The 23,588-nt window shown below is 39.7% G+C and overlaps 1 protein-coding gene and 1 long non-coding RNA gene across 2 annotated transcripts; one reads left to right on the forward strand and one right to left on the reverse strand.

The window, feature by feature from the left end:
- Nucleotides 1-1,671: 1,671 nt before the first annotated feature.
- Nucleotides 1,672-5,110, forward strand: LOC131159912 (E3 ubiquitin-protein ligase WAV3). Its single transcript, XM_058115143.1, has 2 exons — nucleotides 1,672-2,691; nucleotides 2,804-5,110. The coding sequence occupies exons 1-2, from the start codon at nucleotides 2,317-2,319 to the stop codon at nucleotides 4,568-4,570; spliced, it is 2,142 nt and encodes a 713-aa protein (XP_057971126.1). The 5' UTR covers nucleotides 1,672-2,316; the 3' UTR covers nucleotides 4,571-5,110.
- Nucleotides 5,111-7,574: 2,464 nt separating this feature from the next.
- LOC131158335 (uncharacterized) lies at nucleotides 7,575-23,474 on the reverse strand. Its single transcript, XR_009137457.1, has 2 exons — nucleotides 23,368-23,474; nucleotides 7,575-8,880 (listed from the first exon to the last, which is right to left on the reverse strand). It is a non-coding gene; the product is annotated as an uncharacterized LOC131158335 (long non-coding RNA).
- Between the last annotated feature and the right edge of the window lie 114 nt (nucleotides 23,475-23,588).

Raw genomic sequence — 23,588 nt, forward strand, 5'->3', positions numbered from 1 at the left:
TTGGATTACAAGCTTACTCATTCTTATTTTATGGGAAAAAGATTTCTTCTGCCTTTATAAATGAAGGTAGGTCATGATGCAACCCAATTGCCAAATTAAAAAATTGATTAGAGAAGATTTAATGAAGTGCAAAAAACGACTTTAAGTCGAATTTATCACATCAAAAAATTTTACGATCGACTTTGAAAAATTCATAAAAATGTATCATTATCATTGTCATTGTCATTGTTATTGTCATCGCACTTTGAATTTATCATTGTCATTATCATTCCGAAAAACCTTATATATTAACTATCTCAGGTTTTAATCTCAAGAAGAGTGAGAGCTGATATGAGATTTGGAATGCTCTATTCTTCATTAGCACCAAATAGCATTCTTGGCCTCTAGTTGATTTTAATAAATATTTATGCGGAAGACATAAATGATTATTCATTTTCCATTCAAAATATCTTTGTATTTTTAATAAAAAAAATTGAAAATTAAGATCTATAATATGAAAATCACAGAAGGAATAGCGAATAAAAAATCTCGTGCTAGCATGATGCACGACGGAAGTGGAGACATAAGAGGATTAGTCATAATGACCCATTTCAAAGTCCGAAGAGGAATAAGAAAGGAATAAAAGGTAAAGAGTTTCAAACACATTTTTGTCTCAAACCAAAAGATAAACTAGTGGGTACACTTATACTACCTTAGAAAGCAAAAAATATAAAATAAACTGTGTTTACAGCTAAAAATGATTTTTTAAGTTTTCAATTAATAAAAATTATTAGTCATTCTGAAGGTAATGCCTTAAGATGCATCTTAATAAGACGTGGTTCGATATAGAATAGGCATTAATATGGAAGTAGTTATCCATCTATTTCTTATTGAGAATCTGAGATGCCTCATAACACACCGATAGCATTTTCATTACGTGAAAAGCAAATGGCTGCTCATTTTCTGCTCTAAAAATCTTCGTAATTTTTAACAAATAAATTAAAAATTAAAATCTCTGATATGAAAATCATGGACGGAAGAATGAATAAAAAATCTCGTGGTAGCATGATGCATGGTGGAAGTTGAGGCATAGGAGGATTAGTCATAAAGACACATTCCAAAGTCAGAAGAGGAATAAGAAAGGAATAAGGTAAAAAGCTTCAAGCACATTTTTGTCTTAAGCTAGTGCGTACACTGAGCTGAAAACCGGTCTTTCTAAGTCTTCAACCCATGTAAAGTATTAGCCATTCCGAAGATAATGTCTTGATATACATCTTAATAAGACATGATTGGATATAGAATAGACATCAATACGAGACATTGTTACATGATCTGTGTCTTATTGCAAGACATCGCTAGCATTTTCTTTAATAAAAGGAAGAAAAAGAAGTCAGGGTGACGGATCTAAGGGCTAAAATTCCATGAGAGTCGCATCAACGGCATCGCGGGAGGGGATCCGAGCTCACCCACGTAGGCCGCGTAGCAGAGCAACAAAACCAGGAAGGAGCCAAGATGGCACTTGGCAGAGAGTATTATTACGGAGTGGGACGACGCAGAGGGGGCAGTAAATAATAAGACCAGAAAAAGGAGAGGTGTTGGGGGTGAAAAAAGGAAGGTGGCGACTGGCGAGGCCTGAGGGGAGGGAAGGGTGAATCCGTGGTGTCCTTAATAAGGGCACTGGGCCGAGAGATATGGGTGCAGCATATGGCATGCAGGTCAGCAGGTGCAGTGCAGCGAAGGGTCGGTGACCCTTCAGTGCCGCTCACCCGTTCTCCCATTAGGACACCTCGCCGCCCACCTGGCGTTGACTTTTTACGGCCGGTAAAAGGAGTGGGAACCCCGTAAAAATTAGGTTGAAACGACAAGGCCCATTTCACACACTGCTATTTTTAAAAATAATTAATATAAAATTGAATAATTTAAATTTGTTGGGATGGGTAAAGCTACAGCCTGTGTCATATTCTATGGCATACAACATATATATGGGAGAGAGAGTGGGTGCTGAGGGAGAGATTTCAAAGGTTATGGCAGGAGCAGTGAGAGCTTTTGGGTTGCAGTGATCTTTTTGGGGGTCTCGAAAGATAAACAGAGTAAGATACAGGGAGGGAGGGAGACAGAGAGCAGGCATTAATTGGCAGGAAAGAGGAAAGGCTTTCTGCATCTGAATCTGAATCTGCATCTGATTCACGGCCTCGTCTTCTTTCGTTTCTTATCAAATCCATGCTTTTTCTCGCCGAGCCATTTACATCTCCCTCCTCTGTTCTGTTTGTTTCTTACGGATCCAATTCCGTGAACAGTTGCTAGCACTATTGGGATTTGTAGAGAGAAAGAGAGAGAATGGTGGGTGGGTGGAGAAGAGCATTCTGTACATCCATATCTCGGGATCGAAATCAAGAAGCGACTGTGGTGACGGAGAAGAGCCCCAGATTCGGCACCAAATTCGGGTTCTTCTCGAACCCTTCCACCCCTCGTTTGCAGACGCTGCCAGTTTCCAGCCCCACACTCCGCTGCCGAACCACTGTCGCCTCCGCCGCCAGCGCGGCCGCCGCTCCTCCGGCACATTCCGAAAGCTCTAGCCCGAAACTTCAATGCAAGCTTCCCAATAATAACACCGCTGCCACGGCGAAGAGCCCGCGCCTGGTCTCCAATCCATCATCGCCTCGTTCACCTTCTACTTTCTCCCTCCTCAAGTCCACCTTACGACTCTCGAAAGTAAGCTCTCTCTCTCTCTCTCTCTCTCTCTCTCTCTCTCTCTAAATAATTTTGGTGATTAAGAGAATGATGTAGTATTTTGACGCAACGGTTTTTGCCTTTTTGGTTGCAGAATAGGTGTGGAATCTGCTTGCAGAGCGTGAAGACAGGGCAGGGGACTGCTATTTTCACGGCTGAGTGCTCTCACGCATTTCACTTCCCCTGCATAGCTGCACATGTCACGAAGCACTCCGCCCTGGTCTGCCCCGTCTGCTCATCTAACTGGAAAGAAGTGCCTCTCCTCGCCGTTCACAAGTACCAAAATCCTCCGATCGATCAACACAAGAAGAGCAGGGATTCAACTGCCAGAGATTTGAAGATCTACGATGACGATGAGCCATTAACGTCGCCGACCTGCGGTGCTCGATTCAATCCGATTCCGGAGTCCGACGAAAACGATGAGGACTACGGCGGAAATCAAGAGTTTCAAGGATTCTTCGTAAATACCCCTCCGCCGAAGAAGAATGAAGCAGATGAGCAGACGATTGATGCGAAAAATGTTGTAGTGAAGTTGTCTCCGGAGGCTGCCGTGGTCTCAGTCGGCCGGAGTTACGAGACCTACGCGGTGGTTCTGAAGGTGAGAGCTCCGCCGGCTCCGGCTACATCGTCGCTGTTAAATCCTGCTCGTCGTGCTCCGATTGATCTGGTGACTGTGCTCGACGTCAGCGGGAGCATGACCGGCGCGAAACTCCAGATGCTGAAGCGCGCCATGAGACTGGTGATTTCTTCTCTATGCTCCAGCGATCGTCTCTCCATTGTTGCCTTCTCTGGAAGCTCGAAGAGGTTGTTGCCTCTCAGGAGGATGACGATCGCCGGACGCAGGTCGGCGAGGCGCGTCGTCGACGGGCTGGTCACCAGCCAAGGCACCAGTGTCAGCGACGCGCTCAAGAAAGCCGCCAAGGTGCTCGAAGATCGCCGCGAAAGGAACCCCGTCGCTAGTATCATGCTTCTGTCCGACGGTCGCGACGACCGCGCGTCCAACAATTCTGCCCATCGCAGCCGTTCATCAACTGCCGCATCCTCCACGCGCTTCGCGCACGTGGAGATCCCCGTCCACGCTTTTGGATTTGGCGTGAGCGGCGCGTGGGGTCACGAGCCAGCCGAAGACTCCTTCGCTAAATGCGTCGGAGGCCTATTGAGCGTCGTGGTTCAAGACATTCGGGTCCAGCTCGGGTTCGTATCCGGTTCGGCTCCTGCAGAAATCGCAGCTATATACTCCTGCACGGGTCGCCCAACTGCTTTCGGAACCGGGTCGATTCGACTTGGCGATCTATACGCCGAGGAAGAGAGAGGACTGATCGTGGAGTTAAAAGTACCCACATCAGCAATTGGGGCCCACTACGTTCTCTCCGTACGATGTTCATTCAAAGATCCATCATCGCAAGAGCTAATCTACGGTAAAGAACAAGCTCTCCTCGTGCCGCGACCCCACGCCGTCAGATCATCGGCCCCCAACATCGAACGGCTGAGAAACTTCTTCGTCACCACCCGGGCGGTGGCCGAGTCCCGGCGACTCACCGAGCGCAGCGACTTCACCGGCGCGCACCACCTGCTCTCCTCTGCTCGGGCGCTGTTGCTACAGTCAAGTTCGCCGTCGGCCGACGATTATCTGCGGGAGTTGGAGGCGGAGCTGGTGGAGGTGCACAGGCGGCGGCAGCGCCGGGTGCAGATCCAACGGACGAGAGCCACCGAGAGGGGGATTTCTGGCGACGAGAAGGCAGAGCCGCTGACGCCGACATCGGCTTGGCGAGCCGCCGAGAGACTGGCTAAAGTGGCCATTATGAGGAAGTCGTTGAACAGAGTGAGCGACTTGCACGGGTTTGAGAACGCCAGATTTTAATTTTTATATTTTCTGATGCAAAGAAAAAAAATATATAAATAACATGAGAAAATGTATAATTGAAAAAAAAAAAAAAAAAAAAAGGAAACAAAGAGAGGGGGCGAGAGAGAGAAACTCCTGGCGCATGATAGCGACAAGCAGGTACAAGACGGCTCGGCCCTTTCTGTGCACAGGAAAGCAACGGATACTGTTTGGGGGATTATGGGCTTTTGGGGACCCCACAGAAAATTTGAATGGGCGGAGAGGCTGTGTTTGTCTCTATTCTTCTCCTACCCTCCCCCATTTGTTTTTGAAAAAGAAAGATGATGGAATTGTGGAATGGAGGGAATAACAATGATAATGGAGGAAGAGGGAAGGTGGGGAATGGGAATGGGGATATTGGGGGGAGGAGGGAAATTGTCTTTGTTTCTTCTGTTTAGTTTGTAGATTTTTCTTCTTTAAATCTTTTTGTTTGTTGGGTATGAATCAGTGAATGTGATCAGCAGAAGAATGTGTAAATGTATGTAGCAGATGATTGGTTTGGCTTCTCTTCTTAGAAAAGGTTTTTGGCGTTTTTTGGGTATTTTTTCTATATGGTGGGGGGTGTCCCAATTGGGTATTTCGTGCCTAAAAGCCAAAGTGGATGTGCACTGTTGAACAAGATGATGCCAATTGCCCAAATGCTTTTGTGTGGGTTGTGAATGGATGGCATAAAATACCTTATGTTATCCACTTATTGCAAGATTTTTTAAGGGTGTTGCTTTCCTTCCTAGTTCCAACTTTTTTGAACATGCCCATCTGGCATTTTGGCCTCCTAATTATGCTTCTCTCAGGACAAAAAACTACTCTAATCCAAAATTGCTTCATTTTTTTTAATCTATTAACTTGGAAGTATTTGGTATTGAATGGGAATCATGATGGCAATGGTGTTGTCACTTTTCAGTCTGTTTTTCATTCTGTTTTTCATCCAAAATTCATTCCCTAGAGATTGGGTTGAAAAACTGGCAGATAGAGTTGATGCTCCAATCCAACTAGGTCTTTTTTGGTTCTTGGTGAGTTAATTACAAAGCTATACTACTTTTTAGAGTGCCATGGATATGAACAAATTTTCATATACTCCATAAAATTAAAGCATGCTAATAGTAACATAATCTTAAAAGGTGCCTTAAATTTGTTTCAATACAAGGTGATTTTAGGGGAAACTGTTTTTGATATTTTATTTGAAAATGATCAACTGGATTGATGTAAAAGATGGAGGGAGTCAAAATGGGGTTCTTCTAATTATTGCCAGTTATTTTTATAGCTGATGATCTTTTCGCCTTTGCCACTTGCTTGGAGGTTGCATGCAACACTTTTCACAGGTCAAAGGATTATCACATTTTGCTTAGCCTTCTCCAACCAAAGAATCTACCTACCTCCTTGTGTGAGTTGGTAAGGTCTAGAGATCTTAAATTCACCCAAATATCCTTCTTACAATGCCCTTTTCCATAATGTTTGTCATGACCCCCCGCAGAAAAGGTGGGGAGGGATTTTTATTTGTTGTGTGAATGTCTAGGCATTAAATGAATAGAATCCAAAGAAGAGAGAGAGATAGAGATAGAGAGAGAGAGAGAGAGAGAGAGAGAGAGAGAGAGAGAGATGGAAACTTTGTAGTTGTAGAAGGAGAAGCATACGTCTTATGTGTCTCAGAAGAAAGGCACGTCACTTGAAAAACATCTGAAGCCCGCCAGGGCCCCCACACATTCAATCACTCATTCCGTGTAGGGCCGAGCCTCTCATTTTTTTCTGAGGAACCCTAATAATCATTCTTTTAGCGGCAGTAACTTTACTGTGTTTCCATACATGTAATGCTTTGCTTCATGTAGTTTTACCATTTCACGTCTTGAGACTCCATTCCGGGAGTTCTTTGGAATACCAAACAAAGAAAATTTTGAACAATGAAATGTGTAAATGACAAAGCTTGAGAATATGAATAAATTGAAGAAGGGTTTTTTAATTGAAATTAAATTTTTTATTTTAGTGATGATAAATGGAGAAATAAAACTATTATCCTGACGAATTAAGGCTAACCACTCGAACATCTGCCCTACACAACTAAACAAGAGTGATCAAATTGTTAGAATTATACGAGGACCACGCAATCATGAAACCACATTCATTTCATGCTTATCCAATAGGGCTCTGACCTCTTTCATGAATATACAAATTCCTCATTAGCGTGACCACAGGACACAACACGATTGAGAAAAAATAAAAATAAAAATGAGGAAGACGGAAGCTCCAAAAAAATAAAGTGCAGAAGCTTTTTAAAGATCCAAGTCCATAGGACAGAGGGACAAAAGAAAAGAAAAGAAAAGATAGAGGGAGATGATGAATCTAAGATGGAAAAGATCATTCTTTTATCTTTTTGTTATCGTCAGAGATGGAAGATGGTGAATGATGCTTCATTGTGCTTTCGAGGTGTTTGATGATTTTGCCCTGAAATTGCGCACCCCCTTTTCAAAGCTTTCAAGTGCTTTTGATGGCTAAAAAGAACTGCAATTTCAAAGCAATGCAACGTATTGGTATCCTAACACCTTTGTTTCTGTTTTTTCACCGACAATGACATGACCATACCTTAACCAAGGCTCATCTTTACTCGTGTATTTCACCGCTATGATGTGATTATACAAAAAGGAAGAGTCCCCTCAGTGTGAAGGGAAGCTGCGGGGGCCCTTAAATGATCCTTTCACTGGAGAAAGGAAAGCATTCTCAAATGCATTTTTGAGGACGAGATTGCTAGATAACATGCATAAAGAATGTATTCTTCAAAATGAACGTACAATGAGTGCAAAAATCTACATGGGACAACTATTACTATAATTCCCACTATGAATCTACAGAGAACTACTTAGTACTTGCACCTGGTGCATCAAACTCTGCAGTCTAAAGAAGAAAACACGGCTTTTTGCAGCCAGACGGGTACCTACACAACACATATACACAAATAATATTTGGAAACATGAATTTCAAGGATTGGAGTTGATTGTGTGGATTTGAAAAAAATTCAATATATAATTTTATAATATGTTTAGTTAAATCTATATAAATTCAAGTAACGGATCTAAACTCTATGCTCCCAAAGTAGATGTTAGAAATGCACTAACGGGGTATCATGGAGTGGAAAACAAATTTTACAGGCCGGACATTCGAAACATTTCAAGTTTCTGCTCAACACTAGGCATTGCCTGCAGATGACATGTCCTTAGGGCAGCCTCATTGGTGGGTTCCCTTTCACTAGTCTGCTCCAGGCACAATGGCCAAAATAAAGATGGCATGGAACTGGGATCCTGTGTCCATTTCCACCGCCACGATGCCACAGGCAGCTGATTCCCCATCTTCACATTAAATAAGGTCGGCAATGCCTGAGCTCCAGCTACTATTGCCATCAAAACAGTGGACTGAAAGGAGACTGCTCCAGAAGATTGAAGTACTGTCATACTATATCCTCAGATGTCAGCAAAAATAATTCAGAATTCGTGACTCGTCCAAGTTTTCCCTAGCCAATGCGGCAAGACAGCCTGATCTTTAAAAATTTCGGGTGCATGTTTAGGTTCTGAACAGGCAATAGGAGCAAGAAATTTTTCTTGAATAACCGCTAGCTACATGTTTTTCACCCTTTCCTAATATACCAAAGACCTGCAGTCGATGAAATATTAGTCCCATACCCAATCCTTCTACGTGATGATCCTTCCACCAGTCATCAAAAACCCACACCAGCGCTGCATGTAGGTCCCCTCCCTCATCCCTGTCATCATCTCATGCAGTTGTGCAAATTGACATTTCGTCTCATCAGGCTTCAGGTTGTCTAACCTCATTTCTGAAAGCAGTCACCAATGCTGAACAGGTTTCTCTGATAAAAATGGCTGGCAATTATCTTGTTGATTATGCAGGGATCAAAGTTGACATTCTCATGGATCTTAAAAACAGTTGGACTGAAGTATCCATTAAGGAGTTCTTGGTACTGGTCCAATAATTTAAACAGTCTCTTCTGATTTGCTTCCAGCAGATTAGATGAGGCTTTCTCTCTCAACCATATTTCAAGTTTATTTAAGACAGACTTCATGTTATGTTCAGATGTTGGATCATCAACTGAAACTAATTTTACATTGCCTGTTTAATTTCATTGCAGATATTCTCAATTTGTTCAATTACAATAGAATACACCTTTCGCTGCATTTGAACATCAAATACCACTTCAATGCTCTTAGGTCCATCGTCAATGGCCACAAATGTACTCTGGGGTTTAACTATCTGTGCTGAGAGCTAGTAACAAGTGAAAATCAAATCAGCTGCAAAAAGTAAAAGAAAAACGATGAACTCTTGTAGTGTTGATATTTTAAGGTGAAATGCAAACATGAAAATAATTACAAGAATAAACTTAAATTGAACTCCAATATACTTTTCTTACAATCATGGAAACATATTAAACTGACATAAAATTGATGATGTTATCAAGCTTTCCTCAATATGTAGGGTGATCAATGAGTGGAAATCAAAAAGAATAGATAACCTTGTTGGGATAACTGGGTCAGAAATTAGAGATAAAATCACACAGGACAACACCAAGATATACATGGTTTGGCCAATTCTAGCCTACGTCCACAGGAGAGATAGCTACTATATGAGAATTCTCACACAAAACTCTCTTAACTCTCACAGCTCTCTCTGCCTACACTAAACTCACTTCCCTTAACTCGTTCTTCACCAATATGATTTGCATTCACAACACACATATTTATACATGGAGGGAACAATCGGTCGAACAATCACTCAAAATCTGTCAAAAATCATGCCCAAAAATCTCTCCTAATTTAGTGGAAAGAAACCTGTAGGGATGGAGAACACCTGAATATCTGCTCCCATAATTTCTGCCTTAATTAGGGTATGGACCCATCAATTCTCTCCCTCCATACCCATCAAAGGAGAATGCATACAACCATTCTTCAACTGGTTCCACTGTCTCTGCATAGCTCAAACTTCTCACGAGTCACTACTTTTATCAACATATTTCTAGGGTTCTTGTCTGTGTGGATCTTCACTAACTTTAACAGTTGTTGTTCCATCACTTCACATATCCCATGATAGCAAATGTCGCTACGTTTCGTTTGGGAATGATACATTGAATTCTTACTCAAGTCCAAAGCACTGACTATCACAATGTACTTTATACTCTTTCTGTGTGACACCCAGTTCTTGGATAAACCGCTTCTGCCACTACATTTCTTTACCTGCTTCTGTTGTGGCAATGTAGTGAATGTACTCTACCTCTGTTGTAGATAAAGCAACACACTTCTGCAACTTGAATTGTCACGAGACTGCTCCTCCTGCAAAAGGGGAAAAAAAAATCCTGATGTAGATTTTCTACTATCATGATCACCTGCCGGAATCGGTATATCCTCCCAAGACTGGTTTAGCTCCCCTAAAACACAAGCACATCTTTGATTTAATCTTCAAGTACCTAAAAATCCACTTAACTGCTTCCCAGTGGTCATTTCCTGGGTTTGAAAGAAACCAGCTCACAACACCTATCGCGTGGGCAATATCCAACCTAGTGCAAACCATTGCATATATCAGACTACCAACTGCTAACAAGTATGGAACTGCTTCCATTTCTTCCACTTTTTTCCTCGAAAAGGGACACGATCTTTTACTAATGTTGAACTTTTCAAGCACTCGTTCAACATAATTTTTCTGTGACAACCATAATTTCTTGGCTTTTTTGTCACGAACAACTTTTATGCTCAATATGTGCTGAGTTGGGCCTAGGTCCTTCATGTCAAAGAACTTGGACAGTTCATGCTTTAATTTGGTAATCATACCTGAATCCTATCCAATAATCAACATGTCATCAACATAAAGTGTCGATACAATGAAGTTACTGTCAGAGAATTTTTGAATGTAGACGCATTGATCCGTTGCACTTCTCTTTTAACCATGACCCACCATAAATGAGTCAAACTTTTTATACCAGGGTCTCGGTGCTTGCTTGAGGTCGTATAGACTCTTTTCCAATTTGCAGATTATATGCTTGTTCCCTAAAACTTCAAAACCTTCAGGTTGTTCCATGTAGATTTCTTCTAATAAATTTCCATGGAGAAAGGTTGTCTTAACATCCAACTATTTAAGCTCCAAGTTCAGACTTGCTGTCAATCTGAGTATCACTCGTACTGAAGTCATCTTCACCATTGGTGAGAAAATCTCGTCAAAGTCGATACCCTTATTCTGCTGAAAACCTTTGACGACCAATTGAACTTTATGTTTGATGATTTTTCCACTGCCATCTTTTTTCAACTTGTACAACTATTTGTTTCTCAACGCTTTCTTTCCTTTGGGAAGTCTTACCAATTTATATGTCTAGTTCTTTTGTAAAGAACTCATCTATTCTTGCATAGCCTGCAACCATTTACCTTTGTCTAGATGATTCTGAGCTTCTTGAAAACTCTCTGGCTCTCCCCCATCAGTAAGGAAAATATATTCAGACTTTGGATATCTCTTTGATGAAATCAACGTGCAATTTCTCTGTGATCGTCTTGGCTAAGGCTCTTCAACTCTAGTTTTGGTTCTGTAGCTTCTGGCAGAGAGGATTGATCCTCCCCCTACTCAAGAGCTACTTTTGGTTCTATAGCTTCTGGTTGAGGGGATTCTTGCTCCCCCTGCTCAACACTCTCAGTATCCGCTTCCTGTTCTATTTTTAGAATTTCATCTTGCAAATCTTCGTTGTCTATGGGCAATTGTACTGGTGTAGGATCAAGAATGAAATTCTAAGCACTGGAATTGGAACTAGTAGACCCTGTGACTTTCCAAAATCTTCATGCACATGGTTTTCTTGAAAAATGACATCTCTATTTCTTATCAGCTTCTTTACTACTGGATCTCATAGCTTGTATCCAAACTCTTCATCTCCATAGCCAACAAAGATGCATGGAGTTGACTTTATGTCAAGTTTCTGTCTCTGCTCCTTAGATACATGTGCAAATGCTTTGCACCCAAACACTCTCAGATGAGAGTAGGAAGGTTCCTTTCCAAACCACACTTTCTCTCGAATTTCAAACTGCAACGGAATAGAAGGTGATATGTTAATGAGGTAGCAGGTGGCACGAATTGCTTCACCCCAAAATGGCTTAGGCAGTTTAGCCAAACTGAACATACTTCTGACTCTTTCCAAGCTGGTCCGGTTCATCCTCTCTGCTACACCATTGTGTTGTGGGGTTGGTGGGACCGTCTTCTCATGTTGGATACTACGAACAGCGCAGTATGCTTCGAACTCTCTAGAAGAGTACTCGCCTCCGCTGTTTGATCGAAGGCACGTCAACTTCTTTCTTGTTTCTCTTTTCACCATGGCATGAAACATCTTGAAGTTGTCAAATACTTGGTCTTTTGTTCTCAAAAAATATACCTACATCTTTCGCGAAGCATTATCAATAAATGTCAAAAAATATTTGTTACCACCTAAAGTTTCTACCTCCATAGGACCATAAACATCAAAGTGTACTAAAGTTAACAACTCTGATCTTTTCTTTGTAGAGGAATTAAATGAGACTCTATGCTGTTTTCCAAATAAACAATGATCACAAGGGTTTAATGATGTACCTTTAGACACAATGATGAGTGCCTTATTTGCCAATGTGAACAACCCTCTCTCCCATGCGTCCGAGTCTCTTGTGCCACAGATTTGGTGATGCCCCATTTCAATTGCATTGAGGCTGTCCGACATTACTTTCACATGGGTCTTGTATAGGGTACCGCAGATGTGTCCTGGGGCGACAACCATGACTCCCTTTTTCTAGCTTCCAATTGCCATTTCTGAAATAGTTGTCGTAGCCTTGTCGATCGAGGGTTGCTCTGAATATAAGATTGAGTCGAAGGTCAGGGACGTGCCGAACATCCTTTAGAGTCATCGTGCAGCTAACATTAGTCTTGATTTGAATATCTCCAAGACCCACGATCTTCGAAAAACTGGTACTTCCCATCCTCACAGTACCAAAGTCTCCTGCTTTGTATAAAATTAAGAAATTACCGTGGGGAGTGGCGTGGTATGAAGCTGTTGTGTCTACCACCCACTCGGTATCTTGACTTGCTACGTGAAGGCACGTCTCTTCATTAGCTAAGAGAAGTGATATGTCCCCCCCATATGGGTGACCAGAGTTCCACCCCCCTTCCTTCTTCGGCTGGCTCTGCTCCTGCCTCTACTCCTATCTCTCGCATTTGCTTGAGGTCTTCCTCTGTTTTCGGTGACAAGAGCATGTGCCTGATCCATGCTACTTCCTTTCGTCTGGCTTCTTCGCTGAGTAAAGCATCCTAGACCAATGACATGGTAAGTTTGCCTCCAAGAGCTAAATTTCCTAGAGATACTACCAGCGTCTCTCAATTGTTTGACAGAGAACTAAGCAGTAATAAGGCTTGAACTTCATCATCAAGCTTCATCTCTACGTTGACAAGCTGGTTCACCAGGTTTTGAAACTCATTGGTGTGCTCGGCTACGAAGGTTCCACTTTTTAGCTTCATGCTTGTTAGTCGTCTCATAAGGAGGGCTCTATTTCTAGCCATCTTTGTCTGATACATGTCCTCTAAGTTTTTCCAAAGGGCATAGGCTGTGGTCTCCTGGGCAACATGATGGAATACATTGTGGTCTATCCATTGTTTAATATAACCAACAGTTTTCTTATTTATTTTATCACAATTTTGTTTAGAAATTGACTCGGGTCTCTTACCTTCATTTTCAAATGGATCTATCAGATCCTTGCAATTCAAAATATCCTCCATCTTCGGTCTCCATAGAGTATAATTTGATGACGTCAATTTGACCATAGCTCCATATCCTAAATCCTCCATGTAATGGACTTGGATTTTTGGTTCCTACTTACTAAAACGATATTATCGGAGCAAAATCACACAAAACCGACTGCATGGTTGCGTCTGGAACGACCCAAAATCTTAGAAACAAGTCCAACCTGGTCAAAAATAGGCTTGAAATGGATTGATTCAGCCTAAAAACCCATTCTGGAGTGAGTCGACTCAATAACGGAATATTACCTCACTGACAGAATATTCCCTGACCGTTATAACGTTGTCTATGCTGATGTGGCTCTGATGATGTGGCAGTGATGGAACCCGCTGCTGGCGTGGCACTAATGATGGTTGTGGGACCCGCTAATGATGTGGCACTGATGACGTGGCCGCACGACCTGCTTATGGCGTGGCACTAATGCCACGGTAGTGGGTGTAACGCCCTGGCCTTCTAAGTGGCCCCAAAGTGCTACTAACATACATAACATGCATATCTTTGATAATAAACATAAACTACCAGCCCTAATAAGGGACATACAAGTGTATCATAATAATATGTATTCTCATGCACAGCGGAAAACATAAAAGTTCATACATTTTCTGATAGACTACCAGAGTATCTAACTGTTTCTTACATACATTCATACGTACTAAAACATAATTTGCTATTACAATCCCCAAAAGACATCCTGGCCAAAAATCCAGTACATATACAAAACTTACATAAACTAAAACAACACTACGCTCCAAAGTCCCTCTAGAAATCTAGGACCGATTTCCTATAGGATCTGAAACAAAGGTTGTATATTGGGGTGAGACACTTCTCAGTAAGGTAGATCATATTACATCAGTGTGACAACATGAGTTTATTTCAATAGAAGCAGTTAAACATTTAAAACATTCTCAATCCTGTAATATAGGAGATATATATATATATATATATATATATATAATTCCTGCAATAGATAATCCAGCATCATTACAAGCAAGAGTTCCCGAGGTTAGGGTAGGGTACAAGCCCATACACTGTACAATCCCTCCGCTCGGTACTCAACCCTGTGACTTTGCCCATTTTAGTTTTTAAATCATATATATGTATATAAAACTCATCCCAGCTTTGAAACATCATAACTAAGCCATCTACTGCCCCCATGGCAAGGGTTGTGCAATAATAAAGCTCTGATATAGCCCTATTCGTGCAGGCATTGTCAGGCATCATGTTCTCTCCAGTACGATTTGGCCATCACCACTCTGGCCCTTAAGTCGACCAGTGGACCTTCGTACCAATCGACAGTCTCGATACCCACACCAAAGAAACTGTCGTGTGGTTGCACCGTACCTCATATTCTAGCAATGATACAGCGCTTACTGATAATAACGAGCTTTTTAGGGCTCTCTGATAATAAGCTTATATAAAGCTTTATTAGTAACAAGCTTTCTAAGGCGGTTCCAACATCATATATACAATTTATAATAAAAGCATATTAACCTGTTTCATTCCATAAATCATCTAAACAATTCCAGTATTTTTCACAAACTCATTCATACATTCTTTCATACATTCATTCTGTGGTATAAACCGGCACACGCACTCTCAGTTTAACCCTTGCATACATAGCGCTCGGTATCTAACCGGCATCTCTTTTCTGTATTTCTTGATAATCATTTGGAACTCCGGTTCCCATATTTCATAAACAAGCTTTTCATTTCAATACATTCCTATTTCATATCATATGCCACACTCATTTGGTTAAGTATATAATACATAGTAAAATGGTTCGTAAAATATTATTTAAACTGCAAACAAGGGTTTCAAGCATCTCCTACTTTAAATTTAAGGCAAATAAAGGAGTTTTAAGAAGTTTGGAGATCATACGCCAAAACCCTAGTTTTTACCAAAACTGTAAAATCGTAAAAATGACCATTTTACACGATAGAATTTTCCAAATGAACAGTCATAACATATATATAAACATAAGCTACAGTTCTACCGGTTTAGTTTTCTAAAATAACAGATGTAAAGAAATCCCCTTACCTATTTCTTGAAAAACAACCTAAGATGCTCGAAAACCGAACCCTAACTTTTTCCCGAGTTCGAGAATCCGCTTCCCTAAACTTGTAGATATTCACTCCTTGATCCTCGTGGTAACTTCCGATCGTTGAACCGGGCAATGATCAACGAAAGATCGAAGAGAGAGAGAGAGAGAGAGAGAGAGTTATATATAAAAAGAAATACATAACTTAGCTCTTAAGTAACTAAAATATCTCCTCTAAGATATTTATATATAAATATCTAAAAATATCTCCTCCAAGATATTTATTATTTTATTTATTTATTTATTTATTTTATTTTTCGGGTTTGGGTTCGTATAGTGGGACCCACTGCTGACGTGGAAATAGGACCCACGATGATGTGGCATGATGACATGGTAGCTTCTTCAACCTTCAGCAAATACAATTTGCAGTTGCAGCACATTCAATCTAAAAAACAGGGGAAGAAATTGGATGTTGTGGTGGCCCGTGTGGCTTCATTCAGAATCAATTTTTGACGCCTTTTTCACCGTTGTGACTATCTCGACACGAACTACACGATGGTACAACCAAATTAAGGTTTTGAGCAACTCAAAAAAACTTGCCAAAAACCTTCAACACTGCTCTAATACCACTTGTTAGGATAACTGGGTCAGAAATCAGAGATAAAATCACACATAGAACAACACCAAGATATACGTGGTTTGGCCAATTCTAGCTTACGTCCATGGGAGAGATAGCTACTGTACGTATTTTGAAAATACAGAGGAGGAGGAGGAGACAAAATTCTCCCTCAAAACTCTCAACTCTCACAGCTCTCTCTCTGCCTACACTAGACTCGCTTTCCTAAACTCGTTCTTCACTTATATGATTTACATTCACAACACACACATATTTATACATGAAAGAGGGAACAATCAATCGAACAATCCCTCGAAAACTACCAAAAGTCATGCCCAAAAATCTCTCATAATTTAGTAGAGAGAAATTCGCAGGGGATGGAGAACAACTGAATATATGCTCCCATAATTTATGCCTTAATTAGGGTATGGACCCATCAATTTATTGTTGAGAATTCCACTTGTGAGTTTGTCCCACATTGGAAAATTTGAGTAGATGAGGGGTGATTATATACATGGTCGGGCCCAAGACCCAATAGTCTTAAACTTTGGGTCAAGTTGGTGTTCCTCCATGTATATCAAGCCCACCCATGGGCTCCTCTGATCCTAACAAGTGGTATCAGAGTCAACGGTTCATAACTCTAGGTGAGCAACATCATAAAAGTTGAGACATGAAGCTAATTCTCCTTACGTGCTAATAGTTGGAGGACCAAGTATTTGATCGAGGCCAATAAGGATCATTTATTCCTAGGATGGATCCGAATAGGGTCAAGACATGAGAGGTGGAATTGGTTCGGAGGCATGTGGAATGCAATCCAAGGCACGTAAGGCGCCAGTGGTAAGGCCCACTTGAGCAAATTGTTGGGGAATTGGGCTTACTCCCACAAGGGAGACGGTGTTCATTCAAGGAGAAGCAATTGGAACTCACAAGTGAGAGGGAGATTGTTGAGAATTCCACTTGTGAGTTTGTCCCACATTGAAAAATTTGAGTTGATGATGGGTGCTTATATATATGGTTGGGCCCAAGACCCAATAGACTTAAGCTTTTGGGTCAAATTGGTGTTCATTCATGTGTATCAAGCCCACTCATGGGCTCCTCCGATCCTAGCAAATGTAATGCAGCAATTCAACAGAAGATTCTTGCCCTCACTTTACCACATTTATTGATTGCTTATGAGGAACTTCTTGAGGAATCTGTGGGGTTTGATCTCAAGCATCACGGTATAACTAACCCGCTCCTCCTCATTGGTGCACTATTTTGTTTATGTTGCACATGTCCAAACCATCTAAAACACCCTCTCGTATGTTGTTTCTTAGTTTTCCAACATTCTAACCAACATATCATAGCTGGTAATCATCCTATAAAACTTTTCTTTTAATTTTAAGGGTATTCTACTATAACACAACACGTTCGGAGCACTTTTCCATTTTATCCAACCTGCTTCAACTCTATGTATAACATCTCATTTCTCCGTTAGCTTGCATAATAGATCTAAGTATCAAAATCTAGTAGTGCTATTAATTTCTTGAGCATTAAGTTTAATCTTTGCTTCAGTAATCCTCCTACCATAACTGAACTTATATATATTCTATCTTATTTCGAATTATACTAAAAATTCTAAATTCTAAAGTTTCTTTCCATAATTCTAACTTAGATTCTACTACATCCCTAGTTTCATCAATCAAGATAATATCATCTGCAAGAAACATACACCAAGGGGCCTCATTTTAGATATCACTTTGGATATTCCTAGTACATTCATCCATCATTAGTGCAAAAAGATAAGAGCTCAAAGTTGATAATTGATGTACACCCATTGTGATTGAAAATTCCTTAACTCTCCTTCGGTCATTACTTTGTTGTACATATCCTTAATGACATCAAACCTACTACACACTCCTTTTTTTTTTCTTTTCTTTTTTTCTAAAATCCATTATAAGGAAGTTCATATCATAAGCTTTCTCTAAGTCAATAAAGCAATATGCAAGTCCCTTTTCCTATCTACCAAAGTTTAATCCTTTGTTCAATTTCTCTTGCTTTCTCTCCTACCTAATTTCTTGAAGGCAAATTATGTTAATTTTTATTCTAATCATTGTAGCAACTATCTCCATGCTTTTACATACAAGCATCCTTATATTTCATGTTGCTAATATAACCCTAACCTCTTGAACTAATTTCTTTGCCTACCACATCCAAAATGATGTAGGAACCATAAGATATTCGTCACCGTACCCAAGCACCAACATAGCATGTCACTTTGGAGAGATGACCAAACCCACCCTCGCCTATTTTTTTCCAAACACAGGTAGTATAAGTGCAACACATCATTTGTAGAGGACTTCACAATGCATAATTGATAAGGATTTAGATCATAGAGATATGACAAGTTTTACACTATGTCAACTATCTAGCACAACCCTCCTTTGCTTGGGTTTGGGATTGACCATGTGTAAAAATAGTTAAGACATTAAGTGCATCACAACCAGAGTTGCTTACTAACTATGACAAGTATAGAATGCTACAAAGAATACATTGTCAATCAAGTTCTACTTCCTTTATGCACAAAATGGTCATTCTTCACATATCATGAATCCTTTTCCGCCAAGTCACATGATCTTAGGCAATTTCATCTAACAATTTGAGTATTATTAAATTGTTACTATCTTATTCCAAGTTATTTTAGGTCTACCACTAGCTCTTTCTATTAGCTCACTCCTCATATGCAATATTTGACCTACAGTACCGATACTCAAACAATCTTAGTTGCTTCCCCCTTATCTTAACTTCTATATGTTCTATGCCTAGTTACCACCAAATATGTTCATTCCTTAATTTATCTTTTAAATTTATACCACTCATCCACCTTAAATTCTCATTTCAGCAACTTTAAAATTTTGTGTATTTTTTTTATTAGTTTCTTAACATTCAAATCCATACAACATAACTCATCTTATAGTTGTCTTATAAAAATTTCCCTTTTATTTTTAAGAGTACTCTACGATAATACAACAAACCCAAAAAGTTCCTCAATTTTATCCAACTTGCTTTAGCTCTATGTATTAAATTTTCTTCTATTTCTCCTTCAGCTTGCATTATATATCAAAATCTAGTAGTGTTATTAATTTCTTGACCATAAAGCTTAATATTTTCTCTAATATTCCTCCTATAGTGAATGAAATTATATTTCATATATTCTATTGTTTTAAAAGGCTCAATTAAGGCTTGCCCAAAACACCTTGAGGCTTAATTTAAAATACTAAATCTCAAAAAAGACTAACACATTTGTACCAAAAAATAACACGCCTTTTGCACTTTTCTAGTTGAGGTTTACGCATTTTGGGTGTGCAATTCTCAAGTTATAGTTGGCTAGAAATTCAAACTCCAATATTAGATAAAAGGAATGTCATAATATGAGTTGATTTCTAACAACATGATTCGCATCAAATTCAAGCATTTTCTTGCAATATATTGTGTCCACAATCAAAACATCTTGTTGCAAGTCAAAATACTGCAGAGAAAATTCAAAATATGGTGCCTGGGACAATTTCTCACAAGACAAAAAATTGCAAAAGACACAAGGAGACTTCCTCATGCGCATCGCCGGCACATGCACCTCTGGTAAGGGTTCTCCGGCGATGATTTTTTAATCAAAGGTAGATCAGGGGGTGAAGAATATAGTGGTGGTGGCGGTGTGAAGAAAAAAGCACAAGAAACTTGGGTTTCCGAAAGGCCAACATCTAGAGAATCTTTTGCCAGTGCATGGAGCTTTTCCAATGATCGGACAACGATCAAACTTTGCAGGTATGCCTTTCAGTCGTGTCCACTTCTAATAGTGGTGGTGGTGTTGCCATTTTATCACTGGGAAGTCGTGGTCAAAGGTTTGGGGACATAATTGGATTTTTTAAATTGTTTACTTTTTTTGTTTTTTCACTGAAAGAAGAAGAAATCAGAATCAGAGAGGAGTGACTAAGAAGCATAGAATGGAGAAGATATTAAGGGAAGTGAGCATAAAAGACAGGAGAAGAAGAAATTAAGAGAAGTAGAAATTCAGAGAATTGAAAGAAGAAGAAAAGGGATTGCAGCAGTGTAGGACCAAAACTTGAAAGAGAATAGAACATAGAAGAAGAAAGAAGAATAATGTTATACGGCAGCAGAGGATTAGAGACAAAACAGAGGAACAGAGTAGAGAAAGATCAGAAGAGAAGAAGAGAGGAGGAAGAAGAAAAGAAGAGAGGGAGAAGAAAAGTGAAAGGAAGATGGGAGAATTGAAATGGAAGAATGGAGATAGATTTGGGGCTCTGATACCAAATGATGCAGGGGCAGCATCAAGGATCTGCAGCCATATTAGAAGAAATTCAAGAGAGGAAGGAAGGGGAAGAGAGGAGATAGGAGATACAAGGGGGCAACTCACGTTCACTTCAATTTAAATTATTTAAATTTAACCACAACTATTTAAGAAAGGCTTTTCACATGAAATTACACATATACCTATAAAACTACATTACATTACAAACATATCCCTAAAAATACAAAAATATTACAAGAAAACCCCAAAATAGACATAATCCTACACTATTAAACTAAACATAAATAATAAACTAATTAATTAAACACAACAACCCTTATCCAATTTTCCTCCGTTAATCCCCAACAAGAATCTTCCTAAGGTCTTGCTTCTTGTCATACATCACATGTACTACCCAAAAGGGCAATTTGGATGTAGTTGCAGCTCTACCACTCCCAACCAAACGAAAAAACCCCCCAACTACCAAGTTCTAACATCTCCCCCTCCCCCAACAAAAAAGAAGGCAAAAAGTAAACAAGAAAAGGCATTGAATTAAAAAAGTAATTGGACCATAACATATAACTTCATTTTCTTGTAGTTAAACTCTCATGACAAGGAAATAAATCAAAATAGGAATGACAACCAAAAGACAACCACGGATGTTTCATGTTTGTAGTGGCGTTTCATACACATGGCCAATGGGGATCGAAATACAAAACAAGCACAAATTGATTAAAGTAGTGAACATAGTGTTAAAATATATATTTTTCTTTTTTAAAAATTTTTGTTAAAGGCTTTGTCTAAATTAAAGATTTCACTAAGGAAAGGGAAATAAGAAGAAAATTCATTTTCGATTGTATTTTTTCTCTATATCAAATACTATTAAGTTCTAATATGATTACAAATTAATAAAAATCACCTGCAAAGGAAAAAGATACTTGAAGCTAGAGCTTAGGCTTACCATATTTTAAATGTATTATTGGAAATGGAAAGTTTATTTTCATACTTTTGATAACTAGCACCCACATAGTCCTTTTATGGAGCACTATGGCTCTCACCTACACATTGAGCTTGGCATTTCTGAGTATGCAAAGGTTGAGACTTTGGTTGAAGAACAAAGTTGGATTTGGCCCAAGAGAATGTCATGAGTAATCCAGTATTAATTTTTTCCCAGACTCAAGAGAAGAGGATACCTACTGGAATTTTACGTTCTGCAGCATGGGACACCGGAAAATCCTGTTAAGGGCTAAAGCACATTACCAATCATTCCTTCATTGTTTGGTTAGCTATCCATAATAGGCTAACCACATTCAACAAACTGGTTTTTGTTAGGAAATTAAATGGGTAGGAACAGTATTGTACAGCTAAAATAAGAAATTAGAAAATAGGAATTGACACCAAGATTTACGTGGAAAACCCCCAAACAAATTGAGGGAAAAACCACGGGCAAGGCTAGAAAGAATCCACAATAAAAATGGGATGATACAACTTCTCTCTAATTACAAGAAGAGAACAATGATATCTTTTTCTTGAATTAGGAGTACACAAATCTCTCTAATTATAATAGAAGAAAATATAAAAAATTGGAGATGCTTTGGGTTATATTTTTGAACAACAAGCATGCCCTTTAAATAGCCATTTGGGCATACTCAAATAATTTCACGCGGGTTTCTCATCCACTCATAAGTTGGCGTGGGCTGCAGATGGGCATGGGCGCAGGCTTCACATGATGGTATGGGATGGGCAGCATTTATTTATTGCTGCAGGTCATGGGCTGCACAAAATTGCATGCGAGCAGCATGGGCTGCCATGGGAAGGACATGGACATGGCAGGGCTGCATGTGAGCAGCATGGGCAGCACACTGCCCCACTTTCTGCTCCAATCTGCTGCTCCTCATTTATTGATAAAAAACAATGGCTTTACATTTCACAGTTTTTTGGGGCAAAACTGATGATATGATGTGCAAACTATGCATAAGTAGCGTTGAATCAAAAGACCACTTATTTTTCATCTGTTTGGTTGCCAAGCAGATCTATTCTCAAGAAAATGCAGCTCTTGAAATTCAAGGCACATCTATGGATTGAGATTCTATATTGAGGTGGCTATCTAAAGTGGGAAATTCTCGCCCTGGGTAACTCTCTAAATTTACATGGGCATCAGAAATATATCACATTTGGAATATGAGAAATACAATATTGTATACAGACCCGAAGGTGGAATTGTGTTGCATGTTAGGCTTGCGTGTGCTAAGGTCAAAGGATTTCAATTCTTAGCAAGTTAAGATGTAAGATCGATCATGTTGTAAAGCTTTACAGCCTCTACTATCCCAGTTTCGGTAATATATGCTTCTTTCTTCTTACTCTTCCCCCCCCCCCCCCCCCCACGCCCCAAAACAAAAAAAGAAAAATCAAATGTTGAATCAAAATTTTGTTTATGATTTGCTATTTTATTTATCTTCTTGCTTTTCCTATAATCCGACATGGAAAAGTGAAATACCGAATTCTTTGGCATTTTCCTTTTTTCCTAATGTTTTCCAAGTTCTAAATGGGGCATTTAGAAAAAAAGAAAAAAGAAAAACAAGGTCAGGGCTAGAGTCACCTAATATTTGCACAACCAACATTATCTGATCAATATGAAGCTTTACCATCCAGGGATGTTCAAAAACAGTAAATACTTTTGCACAAGTATCAAAATTACATATCAACAAACAGAATACCAAACTGTGCACATAAAACGCACAATTTCGCCGCAGCCACGAACAATTTCTCACTCACAACAACATATTATTCAATCATACATGCCTGCCTGCAAACATCAGACAACAACAGAAAATATTGTAGAGAAACGGATGAAGCACAGAATTGAAGACTCAAGATCATCAAGAGGGCCAAGGAAATGATCATAAAAAGCACTTGGTTCAGAAATTTCAAGAACAATAACAAAATACCAGCAACCGGGGTTTGAAAGATTAAAAAGGAAACATAATATGGGTAAAAAAAAAAATCATGAAAATAAAGTAAGTTCAGGTAACCCCAAATTCCAGAGAGAGACCCGGGAGAGTAATGCTGAACTTCAAGTCGGGGAGAGAGACACCTTAGCGGAGTACCGCCGAGGATCGCTGCTGAGAGGAATTTTTCTGAGAAATGCAAATGTAAAATAGGCACCAACCCTCTCTTGCACCCTTTTTAAACCCTTCCCTCTTCGTACACTTGTTAGTTGGAACGCATAAAAGAAAATCAGACAGGCTGGCGCCAAAAAATTCAAAAAAAAAA

The sequence above is a fragment of the Malania oleifera genome, chromosome 1 (assembly GCF_029873635.1).
Source record: "Malania oleifera isolate guangnan ecotype guangnan chromosome 1, ASM2987363v1, whole genome shotgun sequence".
Taxonomy (NCBI): Eukaryota; Viridiplantae; Streptophyta; class Magnoliopsida; order Santalales; family Ximeniaceae; genus Malania; species Malania oleifera.